Source organism: Lagenorhynchus albirostris, chromosome 10, assembly GCF_949774975.1.
Source record: "Lagenorhynchus albirostris chromosome 10, mLagAlb1.1, whole genome shotgun sequence".
Taxonomy (NCBI): domain Eukaryota; kingdom Metazoa; phylum Chordata; class Mammalia; order Artiodactyla; family Delphinidae; genus Lagenorhynchus; species Lagenorhynchus albirostris.
The window spans coordinates 76,298,874-76,313,125 of record NC_083104.1 but is presented as its reverse complement, the minus strand read 5'-3'; the positions used below and the strand labels follow the sequence as shown (position 1 = coordinate 76,313,125).

Sequence of the window (14,252 nt, the reverse complement as noted above, 5' to 3'; positions counted from 1 at the left end):
TGATTGTGAGAAATCCTCACTCTGATAATTCAAGTATGCAAGCTTTTGCTTCCTGTAAACAAATTGTAGACTCTTTGCCCCGGTTTCTCACTGATATTTGTGACATTTAAAGTCCTTGTTAATCGTGAGTCATTCATTATTAGGTATTTACATCTATGTGACACTTTTTACAGAATTTTGAAGAATGAGGTTATTAGGTGCACAATTAGGTATCAGGCAATGTGAATCATTCTATTTCACTCCTCTTATTACTTTTTTTGTGTGGTTGCTCCTTTTTTGTCCTTCTCAAAACCCTTCTCTCCTCAAGTTAATACAGTTTTTTAATTCATTCAGCTAAGATGTAAATAATTGTTACTTTGAAAAATAATTTTCCCAGGAGATGTATTTATAGTTATTTTTAATATAACAGATGTTCCCAAACTATCTAAAGGACTGAATATCTAATTTGAAATTTTTATTAATGGCAGTTGTTTGGAAGAAGACTTAAATTATTAAGCAAAAGTCACTAATTCATCTAATTTTGAAGAAAGATAATGCCATTGGGCCTCTACACCTCTTAGGAAGGGGTGATAGACTACAAAGAAAGGATCCGGGAAAAGTAATTATTCATTCATTCACTCAGCACAAACGTGGTATATAGTCACTGTAATGTTCTAGAGCAGCAGTCCCCAACCTTTTTGGCACCAGGAACTGGTTTCATGGAAGACGATGTTTCCACGGATGGGGGCGGTGGGGTGCGGGGAGATGGTTCAGGAGGTAATGCAAGCGATGGGGAGTGATAGGACCCACCACTCACCTCCTGCTGTGCGGCCTGGTTCCTAACAGGCTGCGGACCGCTACCGGTCAGTGGCCCGGGAGTTGGGGACCCCTGTTCTAGAGATTCCCTCTTAGTCTTTTCATTGGTTCATCTTCATAGATAAGAAGTTGCCACATCTCTTTCTTGGCCTCTTCTCTTTCCAAGTAATATTTTCTCCATTTGTGTCTCCCTCCTTAATATTTTTAAAGCTTCATTTACCATCATATGTCTAATGAATCCCCATTTTTAAATCTCCAAACCACACCCATATATCCAAATTCCTATTCAACTTGTCCAGTTGTAAAGCTTTACATGAGCAACAAACTCTACATTCTCAAAACTGAATCGAACAGTTTTGTTTTCCTCCTCCTATAAGTCCAGGTTTCCCTATAGCATGCAAAAGAATCTCCAGTTGAACAAGACGAGACCTGAGTCCTGCTTTAATCCTCTCTCTCTCTCTCCCTCACCCCCCCCATATCCAATCTAGCACTAAGCGCTGCACATTTTACCTGCAAATGTCTCTCAATTCTGTATGTGCCTCTGCAATCAGTAACCTCTGCCACAGTCCCTAGAAAAATTCAGAAGCTGGCTAGCTTCTCCCCTTATACTCTTTCCCTTTTCAGTACATTCCCCACAATGAAACCAAAAACTGCAAACAGGAAATGTTTTTTCTCTTTCCTTATTTTTAAACAGGTTTGACATAATAAACTGCACATATTTAAATTTTACAATCTGATATGTTTTGACATATGTATAATGTCTGAAATGATCGAAACAATCATAGAAATGGACACACCGCACAAAATTTTCCTCTGCCCCTTGTACACGTCGTCTTATTCTCTATCTATTCCCTTTGCTCCAGGCAGCTGCTGAGCTGCTTTCTTTCACTATAAATCTCTCTGGATTGTCTAGAATCGTATATAAATGGAACCATGCAGTGTATTCTCTTTTCTGTCTGGCTTTGCTTACTTAGCATAGTTACTTTGAGATTTATCTATATTGTGTGTAACGATAGTTTATTCCTTTGTATTGATGAGTAACATTCCATTTTATGGATATACTCCTAATTGTTTATCTGTTTACCTGTTGATGGATATTTGAGTTATTTCCAGTTTGGTGCTATTAGGGGTATAGCTGCAGAGTATTGTGTGCGGATATATATTCATTTGGGCAAATAATACCTAGGAGTAGGATGGAAGGGTCACGTGGTAGCCTTATATTTCACTTTTTAAGGAACTGCAAATGTGTTTTCCAAGCTAGTTGTATGACTCAAAACAGCAAAGTGTGAGAGTTTCATTTGACAAATCATCAGCAACACTTATGCTCAATCTTTTTAATCTTAAATATTCTTCTGGGTGTGTTTTGGTGTCCCATTGTGGTTTTAAAGCACATTTCTCTAATGAATGATATAGAACTCTTTTCATCTGATTGTTTTCCATCCACATGTCTTCTTTAGCAAAGTATCCATTCAAGTGTTTTGCCTACTTCTTAAAAATTGGTTCTATGCTTCTTAATATTGAATTTGTAAGAGTTTTTCATATACTCTAGATAGATTTCCTTTGTCAGATATATGTTTTATAAATACTTGCTGCCAGTCTGTGACCTGCCTTTTCATTATATTATATAAAATATAATTATATTGTTAAAAATATATTAACAATATCTTTTAAAGAGCAAAATTTTCATTTTGATGAAGTGCAATTTATTGATTTATTTTCTTGTAGTTTGTATTTAAGAATCTTTGTAAGCCGATGGTTACTTAAAGTTTCACCTATGATTTCTTCTAGAAATGTCATAGGTTTAGGTTTTAAATTAGTTGTATGATCTATTTTAGTTAATTAGTATATGTAGTGTCAGGTAAAGGTTGAGGCTCATTTCTTTTAAACCAGCATCACTTTTTTAAAAGACTGTGATTTATCCCATTGTATTGCCTTGGTATCTTTGCCAAAAATCAATTGATCATATAAGTGTGTATTTCTACTCTTTATGCTATACCTTTGATCTATGTATCTACCTTTGCTTCAATACCTCACTGCCTTGATTACTATAACATTATAAGTCTTGAAGTCGGGTGCAGTAGTTTCTTCCTTTGTTCTTTTTCAGAGTTGTTCTTGCTATTATATGTTCCTTGTATGTCCATATGAATTTTAGCATCAATTTGCTGAATAAAGCCTACTGAGCATTATTGAACTGACAGATTGATTTGAAGAGAGTTAATAAGAGTTAATATTTACTGATATTCCATATTATGATTCATGAGCATGACGTGTTACTCCATTTACTTAGGTCTTTAATTTCTCTCAGGAATATTTTGCAATTTTAAGTTTAAAGAAATAATCTCTTAGTATTTTAGTTTATTGAGGCTATCTGTTTCCTATTATGTCATTTAGGCTGGGAGCAAAATTTTCCTTAATTATTATTTTCTTATTTCTTTAGTATTGGTTAGGTTTACTGTTTGCCATAGATTTTACAAGATATTATAGATTTTAAGGATCTGGGTTGTGTTATTTTCCTCTAAAATATGATTTGTTCTGGAAGATACTTAAATTCCTAGTAGTTGATCTTGTCAATTCCTAGTTGATCTTGTCAACACTTGCATTTTTAGCTTCCTAAAGGGGAGTCTATTTCAACTCTGCCCTTACTCCTAACGTATGGTTCTTCCTCCTAGGGTGTGGTCTTTGGTGTCTCTACTAAAAGATGAAGGTTTCTTCACTTTTGCCACTGCTAAATTCTAGCATGTCCTTCAGGACTTTGTGGCTTCTGAAATTGCTACTCAGCTTCCCAGAGTACATCCTTGTACAAGGCCAGCTTAGGAAACAGCCAAGTACATTAAAGCTTGTTTTTCTTCAGTTTACTGCCCCTTGCCCACCCACAAAAATCAGAGCTGTCTTGAGTCCTAAACTGAATGTTTGACATTTTTATGGATCTTATTTCCCTAAATAGAGCCTTTAAAACACCCTCGGAGAGACAGCCTGCTGGTAGGCAGGGCTTACTTTCTGAGCTTTCCATGGAGGCTCATCACCTTGGGTTGGTTGCTCTCCAAAGCCTGCAAGTGAAAGGTATTTTGTATATTTTGTCCAGCTTTTACAGTTGTTTATAGTCAGAAGATAAGCTAATTTGTCAAGGCAAGAACAGAAATACTATTTTTCTTTTCAAATGCAAATGTATCATTTATCAGATCAAAACTCCTATGTTGCCTTCCATTTTTCTTCACAGCGCACCTGATATATCCAGTATCGTCTGACCCCTGCTTGCTTCCTTTACTTCCTTTATTTTACGTCTTCCCAACACACACACATTATACACACCGTGCTCAGTCAGAAGGGCTTCTTTCACTTACTGGGGTGAGTTGATCCCTTACTCATGATGACTTTTGTGTGTGTCTTGTGTTCCATTTACTTGAAATGCTTTCCCCACACCCTCTTTGGCATGTTAATTAAAATTCATCTTTCCGAGAACATATCAAATATCCTTTCATGACCCCTTCTTTGAATACATCATTTCCCACTGTTAACAGGCCCCCATACTCCCTTACTTTTTTCCTTCAGAGTACTTACTACACTTTGTAGTTAGTTGTTTTTGTTTGTTTGCTTTTGCTTTTGTTTTACTTAATATCTGCTTTTTCCCTTCTGGAGGCAGGGACTATATGTGTTTTGCACGCACAGAATCTAGTCCAGGCAGTCCTTACTTCTCAGAGCTCTGATATACAAATATTTTAGTTACCACTGAAATCAGTAGATAACACCAGTCCACAGACAACATGGTTCCAATTTTAGTTACTACCATGTATTAACTGGGAAGAATTACATAAAGTGCAAACATCATTGCTAACTCTTTTTTTTTTTTTTTTGCGATACACGGGCCTCTCACTGTTGTGGCCTCTCCCGTTGCGGAGCACAGGCTCCGGACGCGCAGGCTCAGCGGCCATGGCTCACGGGCCCAGCCGCTCCGCGGCATGTGGTATCTTCCTGGGCCGGGGCACGAACCCGTGTCCCCTGCATCGGCAGGTGGACTCTCAACCACTGCGCCACCAGGAGAGCCCCATTGCTAACTCTTTAATCCACGAATCACTCTGTGAATAACGGATGTGCCTGTTTTTTCCAACGTCTGTCATTGAGTGGTCATTGCGTATCTCTTATTCAGTTCAGGTACAGACAGCACAGCATGTAATTACATTGCCTCCTTGCCTCCCAGTGACAAACCCACATGACATTTTGCAAAAATGCATAATTGGAAAAGAGAGTTGGCCAACAAAGAAAAAGTGCCACTAAGAAATAAAAGTGATGATGCTGGAAGTGCAACTCAAATGGCACATAAATGGAGTTTTCTATAGAAGAGATAACGGATGCGGGAGTGTTGATGCCGTTTCCCTTCTGTAGACATGAGATATGCAGTCAGAGGAATTTAGTAAAGGTGAACTTATGGAGATGAATGAGGAAAGTGGTTGTGATAAAAGGCTAAAGTTTTCCTAAAGGAAATGGCACTGGCAAAAATCTTCATAATTAAAGGAAGTCTGAGAGATATTTCACAACATTAGAAGTGCAAAGGATGAAATATTGGAAGCTGATCCCAGCTGTCTTAGTCAGCTTGGGCTTTCATAGCAAAGTACTGTAGACTAAGCAGCTTGTGAACAACAGAAATTTATTTCTCATAGATCAGGAGGCTGAAGTTCAAGATCAGGGTGACAGCATGGTCGGATTCTGGGGAGAACCCTCTTCTGGGCTGCAGATGGCCGACTTCTTGTACCCTCACATAGCAGGAAGAGAGATAGCTAGCTCTCTGGCCTCTTCTTATGAGGGTATTAATCCTCTTCATGAGGGCTCCACCTTCATGACCTGATTACCTCCCAGAGGCCCCACCTCCAAATTCAGTAATACTGGGATTAGCGTTTCACATGAATTTTGGGGGGACACAAACATTCAGTCCATTGTACCAACTTAGAAAGAATATGACAATGACAATTCACCAAGGCATGGAGAAGATGCTCAATACTTACTCTAAGGTTTTTAAAAAAGAAAATTTAATTGTTAATATTTAAAAGTACAATAGCGTTTTAAATAACAATATACTGGGCTTCCCTGGTGGCGCAGTGGTTGAGAGTCCACCTGCTGATGCAGGGGACACGAGTTCGTGCCCCGGTCCGGGAAGATCCCACATGCCGTGGAGCGGCTGGGCCCGTGAGCCATGGCCGCTGAGCCTGTGCGTCCAGAGCCTGTGCTCCGCAACGGGAGAGGCCACAACAGTGAGAGACCTGCGTACCGCAAAAAAAAAGTACTGAATAAATACTAGTTTTATTTTTTTCATTTTCCCATATATCTATAATGGACAGTAAGAGAGTATTTAATGGTTTAGGGATGCTGAAAAGCTAGACTTTGCAGGGCAAAAGTAAAGAGTGAAAGAAACCAAGTGAGGGCTTAGAAATCTGCATGTGGATTCCCCATACATGATTTGGCAAGGGCTGAGTTTTAGATGTGCAGGGCAAGACTTTGGAAACTCTAGCAGAGATTATTTGCTGCATGCCTATGATGTGAGAAGATATGCAATGCAGGGAAACTTTGTGGTGTCAACCAAACTCCAGTAGAGACACTGTGCTGAGTACCTCTGGTATCAGCTAAAAGTCCATAAGGTTTACAGTTTGAGAGTAATGACCACGCTGTAGGTGGAACTAGATGCCATTATTAATCTTTTAAAATTTTATCAGAGAACTATTAAAATGAGAAGCAGGTTTATTATATAAAATATAGAATCAAAACTTTTAGGTGTGAGGTGCTGTCTCATTGCGGTTTTGATTTGCATTTCCCTGATGGTTAGCAATGTTGAACATATTTTCATGTTCCTATTGGTCAACTGCATTTCCTCTTTGGAAAAAATGTCTATTCAGGTTTTCTGCCCATTTTTTAATCGGGTTGTTTTTTTGATGTTGAGTTGTATGAGCTATTTATATATTTCGGCTATCTACCCCTTATTGGTTATCATTTGCAAATATTTTCTCCCATTCAGTAGATTGTCTTTTCATTTTGTCAGTGGTTTCCTTCACTGTGCAAAAGCTTTTAAGTTTAATTAGGTCCCATTTGTTTATTTTTGCTTTTATTTCCTTTGCTTTAGGAGACATATAGAAAAATATTGCTATGATTTATGTCAAAGAGTGTTCTGTGTTTTCCTCTAGGAGTTTTATGGTTTCTGGCTTTACATTTAGGTTTGTGTTTATTTTTGTATATGGTGTTAGAGAATGTTCTAATGTCATTCCTTTACATGTGGCTGTCTAATTTTCCCAGCACCTCTTATTGAAGAGACTGCCTTTTCTCCATTGTATATTCTTGCCTCCTTTGTCATAGATTAATTGACAATAAGTGTGTGGGCTTATTTCTGTGCTCTCTTTTTGAACATTGTTTTCTATTGTGATTGGTTACTAGAAACTTTATTCCTTTATAAGATAATAGCACTGTGTATGCTTACTTGTTTGTAGCCAGTTGGCTAGGAAGCCATACGGTTGTGCTGCTATGAAGAAAACTTAAGTTTTGTTTAAGGTCAGAGTTATCATTTCAAGGGAATCAGGACAGTTTTGTGACTATGAGTTATTGGTCTAGGGGACTATTCAAATTGTGGCCTCCGTTTTGGTTTCTCATTTGCATTAGGAAGCCCATTTTTGGAATGTTGGTTCCAAATCTCCTCAGGTGCTTCCCAGGCGTAATCTGAAACCAGCCCCTGTAGGTGAAGGGCATGGAGAGACCAAAGAAAGAGGCAGAAGTCTCTAGATTGGCAGGTGGCAGCTTTAATAAACAAGGGAACTTACTTACAAGGCTTGTCTTGAGCACCAAAAGACGAGTAGATCTCTACATTAGCTTGCCAGAATCTGAAAATTTATATAGAGGCTTTAAATATGTGCAGTCATGTACAGTTGAGATAGTCCCATCATCAAGTTATTAACTCAGGGCTGTATCCTTGGGGCAGCTTCTGGGAGTGGAGAAGGCAAAGGGAATGCACATTCTGAGGACAGGGGAGCGGGTGAGGAGCCTCCAATTGCCCAGGTCAAGCTCCAGGGTTCAACTGGTGGTCATGCCTTATTGATGACTTCCCTCAACGTGGTTATATCTAGGAAATATTCTTGCCTTATTAGAATTTGTGGAAGTCATGGATTACCATAATCATAGATTTTAAAAAATACTTTAACTGTAATAACCAGAATGGTGAAATATTAGCAAAATTAATCATATGTGGTTTTTTTCTGTTACAACAAATGTACACAATCCATTAAGAATTTTAAATTACAAAATGTATAAAATTTTAATTCAGATTCTTAAAATATCCTCAAGAATAGACAGCTATCATTTTATAAGTGGACATTACCTTGAAATTCTTTTTGTCTTCATTTTACATTAAGGAGAATGAATTCTATAAAGGCAAAGGGATTTGCACACAGCTTCAGATCTCTTTTGTGATGACACCTTAAATCAATCCTGACTCCCAATCCTTAGTGGAGACTTAAAATCGATGTTGTTTCTATTTCACTTTATTCTCTAAGCTCTGTATCCAGCGGCATAATTCTGTATCACAATGAAGAGAACTTCTCTGCACCAAGATTCTGAGCAAATGGTGTTGATGGGGCTAGCGTTTCATTTTGCACGTCTCCAGTCCTATTCTCTTCCCACTCCTGTAACTTGTACCTCATATAAATGACACGTTTCTGTTGCCACAGGTAAAAGGCGCCAGAAATTGGTGCCCTGTATCTACGACTTGGAAAGGAAGAAAAAAAGGCTGATTTGCAGACAATTTTGGGAAAACCATGGTTGAACAGCAAAATTTGGAGGAATTTCAGCCAAATTAGTAATGTTTTTTACAACTTTGTTGAGAGATCCTTGACCAAATGTCCACCAAACCCCTGTCGTCTGACCTGAAATCCCATGCACTTTTTCTTTTTAACATCTTTATTGGAGTATAATTGCTTTACAATGGTGTATTAGTTGCTGCTGTAAAACAAAGTGAATCAGCTATACGTGTACATATATCCCCATATCTCCTCCCTCTTGCGTCTCCCTCCCACCCTCCCTATCCCACCCCTCTAGGTGGTCACAAAGCACCGAGCTGATCTCCCTGTGCTATGTGGCTGCTTCCCACTAGCTATCTGTTTTACATTTGGTAGTGTATATTAGTCCATGCCACTCTCTCACTTTGTCCCACCTTACCCTTCCCCCTCCCCGTGTCCTCAAGTCCATTCTCTACGTCTACATCTTTATTCCTGTCCTGCCTCTAAGTTCTTCAGAATTTTTTTTTTTTTGGATTCCGTATATATGTGTTAGCATATGGTATTTGTTTTCCTTTTTCTGACTTACTCACTCTGTATGACAGCCTCTAGGTCCATCCACCTCACTACAAATAACTCAATTTCATTTCTTTTTATGGCTGAGTAATATTCCATTGTATATGTGTGCCACATCATCTTTATCCATTCATCTGTCGATGGACATTTAGGTTGCTTCCATGTCCTGGCTATTGTAAATAGAGCTGCAGTGAACATTGTGGTACATGACTCTTTTTGAATTATGGTTTTCTCAGGGTATATGTCCAGTAGTGGGATTGCTGGGTCATATGGTAGTTCTATTTTTAGTTTTTTAAAGAACCTCCATACTGTTCTCCATCCATAGTGGCTGTATTAATTTACATTCCCACCAACAGTGCAAGAGGGTTCCCTTTTCTCCACACTCTCTCCAGCATTTATTGTTGGCAGATTTTTGATGATGGCCATTCTGATTGGCGTGAGGTGATACCTCATTGTAGTTTTGATTTGCATTTCTTTAATGATTAGTGTTGTTGAGCATCCTTTCATGTGTTTGTTGGCAATCTGTGTATGTTCATTGGAGAACTGTCTGTCTAAGTCTTTTGACCATTTTTTGATTGGGTTTTTTTTTGTTATTGAGTTGTATGAGCTATTTGTACATTTTGGAAATTAAGCCCTTGCTGGTCACATCATTTGCAAATATTTTCTCCTAGTCCACAGGTTTTCTTTTCATTTTGTTTATGGTTCCTTTGCTGTGCAAAAGCTTGTAAGTTTGATTAGGTCCCATTCATTTATTTTTGCTTTTTTATTGTCTATTGCCTTTGTAGACTGACCTAAGAAAACATTGGTAAGATTTATGTCAGAGAATATTTTGCCTATGTTCTCTTCTAGGAGTTTTATGGTGTCGTGTCTTATATTTAAGTCTTTAAATCATTTTGAGTTTATTTTTGTGCATGGCGTGAAGGTGTGTTCTAACTTCATTGATTTACATATGGCTGTCCAACTTTCCCAAGAGTTAGTATTTTTTAACCTAGATGTGTTTGCTCGTGGAGTTCACTACTCTTATATATCCCTTTATTACTATGACTGAAATCAGAGCTGGATACTTTTATTCTCACATATGCAAGTTGTACATTCAAGAATTACCATGCTTCGCTTCTAGTGTACACACTCAGATTTCATCATTACCAAGTCCTATCTGTTTTGTTCTTATACAGTCATCCCTTGTATCTGCATGGACTTGGTTCCAGGACTCCCATTGATACCAAAATCTGTGGATGCTCAATCCTTTATATAAAATGGCACAGTATTTGCATATAAACTATGCAGTCCTCCTGTATACTTTCTTTTTTTTTTTTTTTTTTTTTGCGGTATGCGGGTCTCTCACTGTTGTGGCCTCTCCCGTTGCGGAGCACAGGCTCCGGACGCGCAGGCTCAGCGGCCATGGCTCACAGGCCCAGCTGCTCCGCGGCATGTGGGATCTTCCCAGACCGGGGCACGAACCCGTGTCCCCTGCATCGGCAGGCGGACTCTCAATCACTGCGCCACCAGGGAAGCCCTGTATATATATTTTATATATTTGCTTATATCTATATATCTTTTGAATCTATATGTACCTTTTTGTATATATGTAGAAAGACACATATTCTTGCTTTTAACTTTTACTATAAAAGTTTCAAATATATAAACGGAATATTAAAGTGAACTACTGTGTGCCTCAAGATAGTTAAAACTGTTAAAATCTGAATCTGCAAATGCCCAGAGCACACTCTTCTAATGCTTTAGAGGTAGTCCTGCCAAGGTTGAAGCGATTGAACCCTCCAGAAGTCTGATTTTTCCTTTCACAAAAAATAAATGTCTCATGTTTCCCCATCAGTCAAACGCAATTGTGAGCCTCTTTGCCACTTCCCCTTTTCCTCTTGTCTCAATGTTTGTAACTTTCCTCTTGTTGGTTTGTAACTAACAATGTAGCCAGTTTGCTGCTGGATTTCAGCTCAGAGCAGGCAAGTAGCTCAGCATCCCAACTACCCACCTTCAGGGAGCCAAACAGAGTGCAGAGGCGGAGTTAAGGCTTGGCTCAGGGGAGAACCAACTGAGGTGGCGGAGGGCGCCCAGGGGATGACGGTTCAGCTTTAAGAACTCTTTCTTTTTAGTCCTGATGAGCATAAAGAATTGCGTACCTGCAGGGCATACATTTGATCGCTAGGTGCTGGCACCAACTGCCAAGGCCGCTGCTCCGGGGCCCTCTCCTCTGGGGAGAGCCCATGCGCCCCAGCAGAGATTCCACTTCTATGCAGTCCGCAGCTGTGGGTTTTGAGCGGTGTATTGCAAAGAACCTGCACACACTGACTTATTAAAAATGCAGCATAGCCCTGTCTGCTGCTTGTCATCCAATCAAAACAAAATTAGTGCGTAGAGGATATTGGAACGTGTTCAAAGTTGTCTTCTCAAGTTCGCCTTCCACCAGCCTCTCTGGCTCTAAAAAGCCCATAATTTATTGGGCCATCATTCTCATTTCATTGATTCCTCCATTTCCTTGCCAAGGGAGGAGGTGGCAACAACAACAACAAAAATTCTTACCAAAAAATGACTATTCTTTAAAGAGTATTTTGCTTTTTTCACCACCCACTCCTCTCTGACCCCCTCTAGTGGGACAGGTATTAACATGTTTACGGAGTCCCATTTTACAGAGTTCTAGTTAGGAAACGCAGTTCATCCGGGAGGAGAGGAAATCCACTCAGGTGGACCGGTCCACACTGGCCACCTCCCCCGAGGAGGGTGGGCGAACCTGCCGGAATGGGTGGGGGTAGGAGGGTTGCCTTGAGATGGAGACTTAAAGATCCGGGGGCTCAGGCGGGGAGCGCAGCGGCAACCGGGGTCTGAGGCCGCAGGAAACCAGCAGTTTAAGAATTTGCTAACCCTTTGGGACTTCCCTAGAGGTCCCATGGTTAAGACTCCGCGCTTCAACTGCAGGGGCGCAGGGTGCATCCTTGGTTAGGGAACTAAGATCCCGCATGCCCCGCCGCCGGCCAAAAAAAAAAAAAAGAACTTGCTGTCTCGTAGCACCTGCTGCTGTGTGTGAAAAAGTGCAAAGAGAGTGTGCCAGGGAAGCACCTGGAAAAGCGCTGGCGCGAGATGAAGGGACGGTGAAGGCGGAGGGCTTGGTGTGGACTGCTGGCATGGCGGCGATGAGACCGCGAGGTGGGTGATCGTGAAGCCAGGTGACCGTGACGAGTGAGAGGGTCTGGTGCTGCACCTGTCACTGTGCTAGACCTGGTGGAGGATGCTGCGGCAGGTGCTTCGCAGAGGGCTCCAGTTGTTCTGCCACAGGCTGGGCTCGTGCGTGAGCCGGCACCCGGTCTTTTTCCTCACCGTGCCCGCAGTCCTGACCATCACCTTCGGCCTCGGCGCGCTCAACCGCTTCCAGCCCGAGGGCGACCTGGAGCGCCTGGTCGCTCCCAGCCACAGCCTGGCCAAGATCGAGCGCAGCCTGGCCAGCAGCCTTTTCCCCCTGGACCAGTCCAAAAGCCAGCTCTATTCGGACTTACACACCCCCGGGAGGTATGGCAGGGTGATCCTCCTCTCCCCACCCGGGGACAATGTTTTGCTCCAGGCTGAGGGGATCCTGCAGACCCACCGAGCCGTGCGCTTCTGCCAGTTAAAGAGGCAGCACTTCATTTCTTGCCCTAAACAAGCAGAGAAAATGCAGAGGTTTCATCTTTAAGACACAGAAGACAATTGCTTCTTTCATTGAAGGAGAAGGTGTGGATAAATTTGGAAGGAAACACTAAAGTAAAACAATATCAAAGGCACAATTATATACTTATTAGAGGTTGGTTAGTTACTGGAAGGTGGATCGTGAGCCTTCACCGTTGCCAGGGACTTTATTTCCCTTGCCAAGAGAAATAAACACGTAGCTACCAGCAGCCTGGCTAGAATTTGGTACTGAGTGTCCGTACTGATGTATGCCTGTGTGACGGTCAATAATAAGCTTTGACTATAATTGGGATTCCATGAATTTATGTGTGACTGTAGTAGGAATCCCACCAATCACGTATATTTGTGTTTGCATGCAAAACTAGCTGCTCCCTAGGTCTAAATGGAAATAATCATATGCTACATGCTAGGGTTGGTAAACTTGACCATAAGCAAATATTTTAGGCTTTGCAGACCACACACTATCTTTGTCATATAGTCTTGTTTGTTTTTTCCTTCTCTTTTCCTTTTTCTCTTTATTGTTTTTAACAATACTTTAAAAGTGAAAAAAAAAAAAAACAACTCGCAGGCCAAACAAAATCATGCCAGGGGTCAGATCTGGACCCCAGACCATAGTTTGCTAATCTCTGAAATAGAAGTTTGTATATAATCAGAGGGGTTTATCTTCCCTTTTTAACTATTCTATGACTTTAGTGTGAAAATGTGTTTCCTCTTCATTTTCTAATCCCTTTTACTGTGCCCTCTAAGACTCAGCTTGCCTGGACACCTGACCATTTGTTTTGTTTGTTTGTTTGTTTTGCGGTACTCCAGCCTCTCACTGTTGTGGCCCCTCCCGTTGCGGAGCACAGGCTCCGTACGCCCAGGCTCAGCGGCCATGGCTCACGGGCCCAGCCGCTCCGTGGCACGCGGGATCCTCCCGGACCGGGGCACGAACCCGTGTCCCCTGCATCGGCAGGTGGACCCTCAACCACTGCGCCACCAGGGAAGCCCAAGAGTTCACTTTTATAGTTGTAATTCCAATGTTATATATAAGTTCATTGAACAACTTTAGCAAAAGACATCAGAGACTCAAACTAGGATTATGTAAGTAGAAATAAGAAAAAGTAAAGTCAACAGAGAGATACTGTGAATGTGGAATAATCAGGTTTGGCAACTGGTTGGATGTAGGGAGCAAAAAGAAATAATTAAAATGATCCCAATTTAGAACTGGCTGACTAGAAGAATTATAAATAAATACGAAAAGCTCGTGTTTTTACAGAAGGGATGAATTCAGCTTTGGACATGTAGTCATTCATCAGGAAATCCATGTCAAAATAATCAGCTGGATGTATACTAGTGTTGAAATGATTACCAGTTGTGATTTTGATTATAGGTTAGCTGTGCCTACAACGTTAATCAGAGATGTTTTTTATGACTTGGAGATGACGTACATAAAAGTATACGTTTCAGAATTCTGTGCAATGT

At 40.7% G+C, this 14,252-nt stretch overlaps 1 protein-coding gene across 1 annotated transcript; it reads left to right on the top strand.

Moving 5' to 3' along the window:
• The first annotated feature begins 12,354 nt into the window (after positions 1–12,354).
• Positions 12,355–12,795, top strand: LOC132527413 (patched domain-containing protein 4-like). Its single transcript, XM_060163059.1, has one exon. It carries the CDS (start codon positions 12,355–12,357, stop codon positions 12,793–12,795), a length of 441 nt encoding a protein of 146 aa, XP_060019042.1.
• Positions 12,796–14,252: the final 1,457 nt, after the last annotated feature.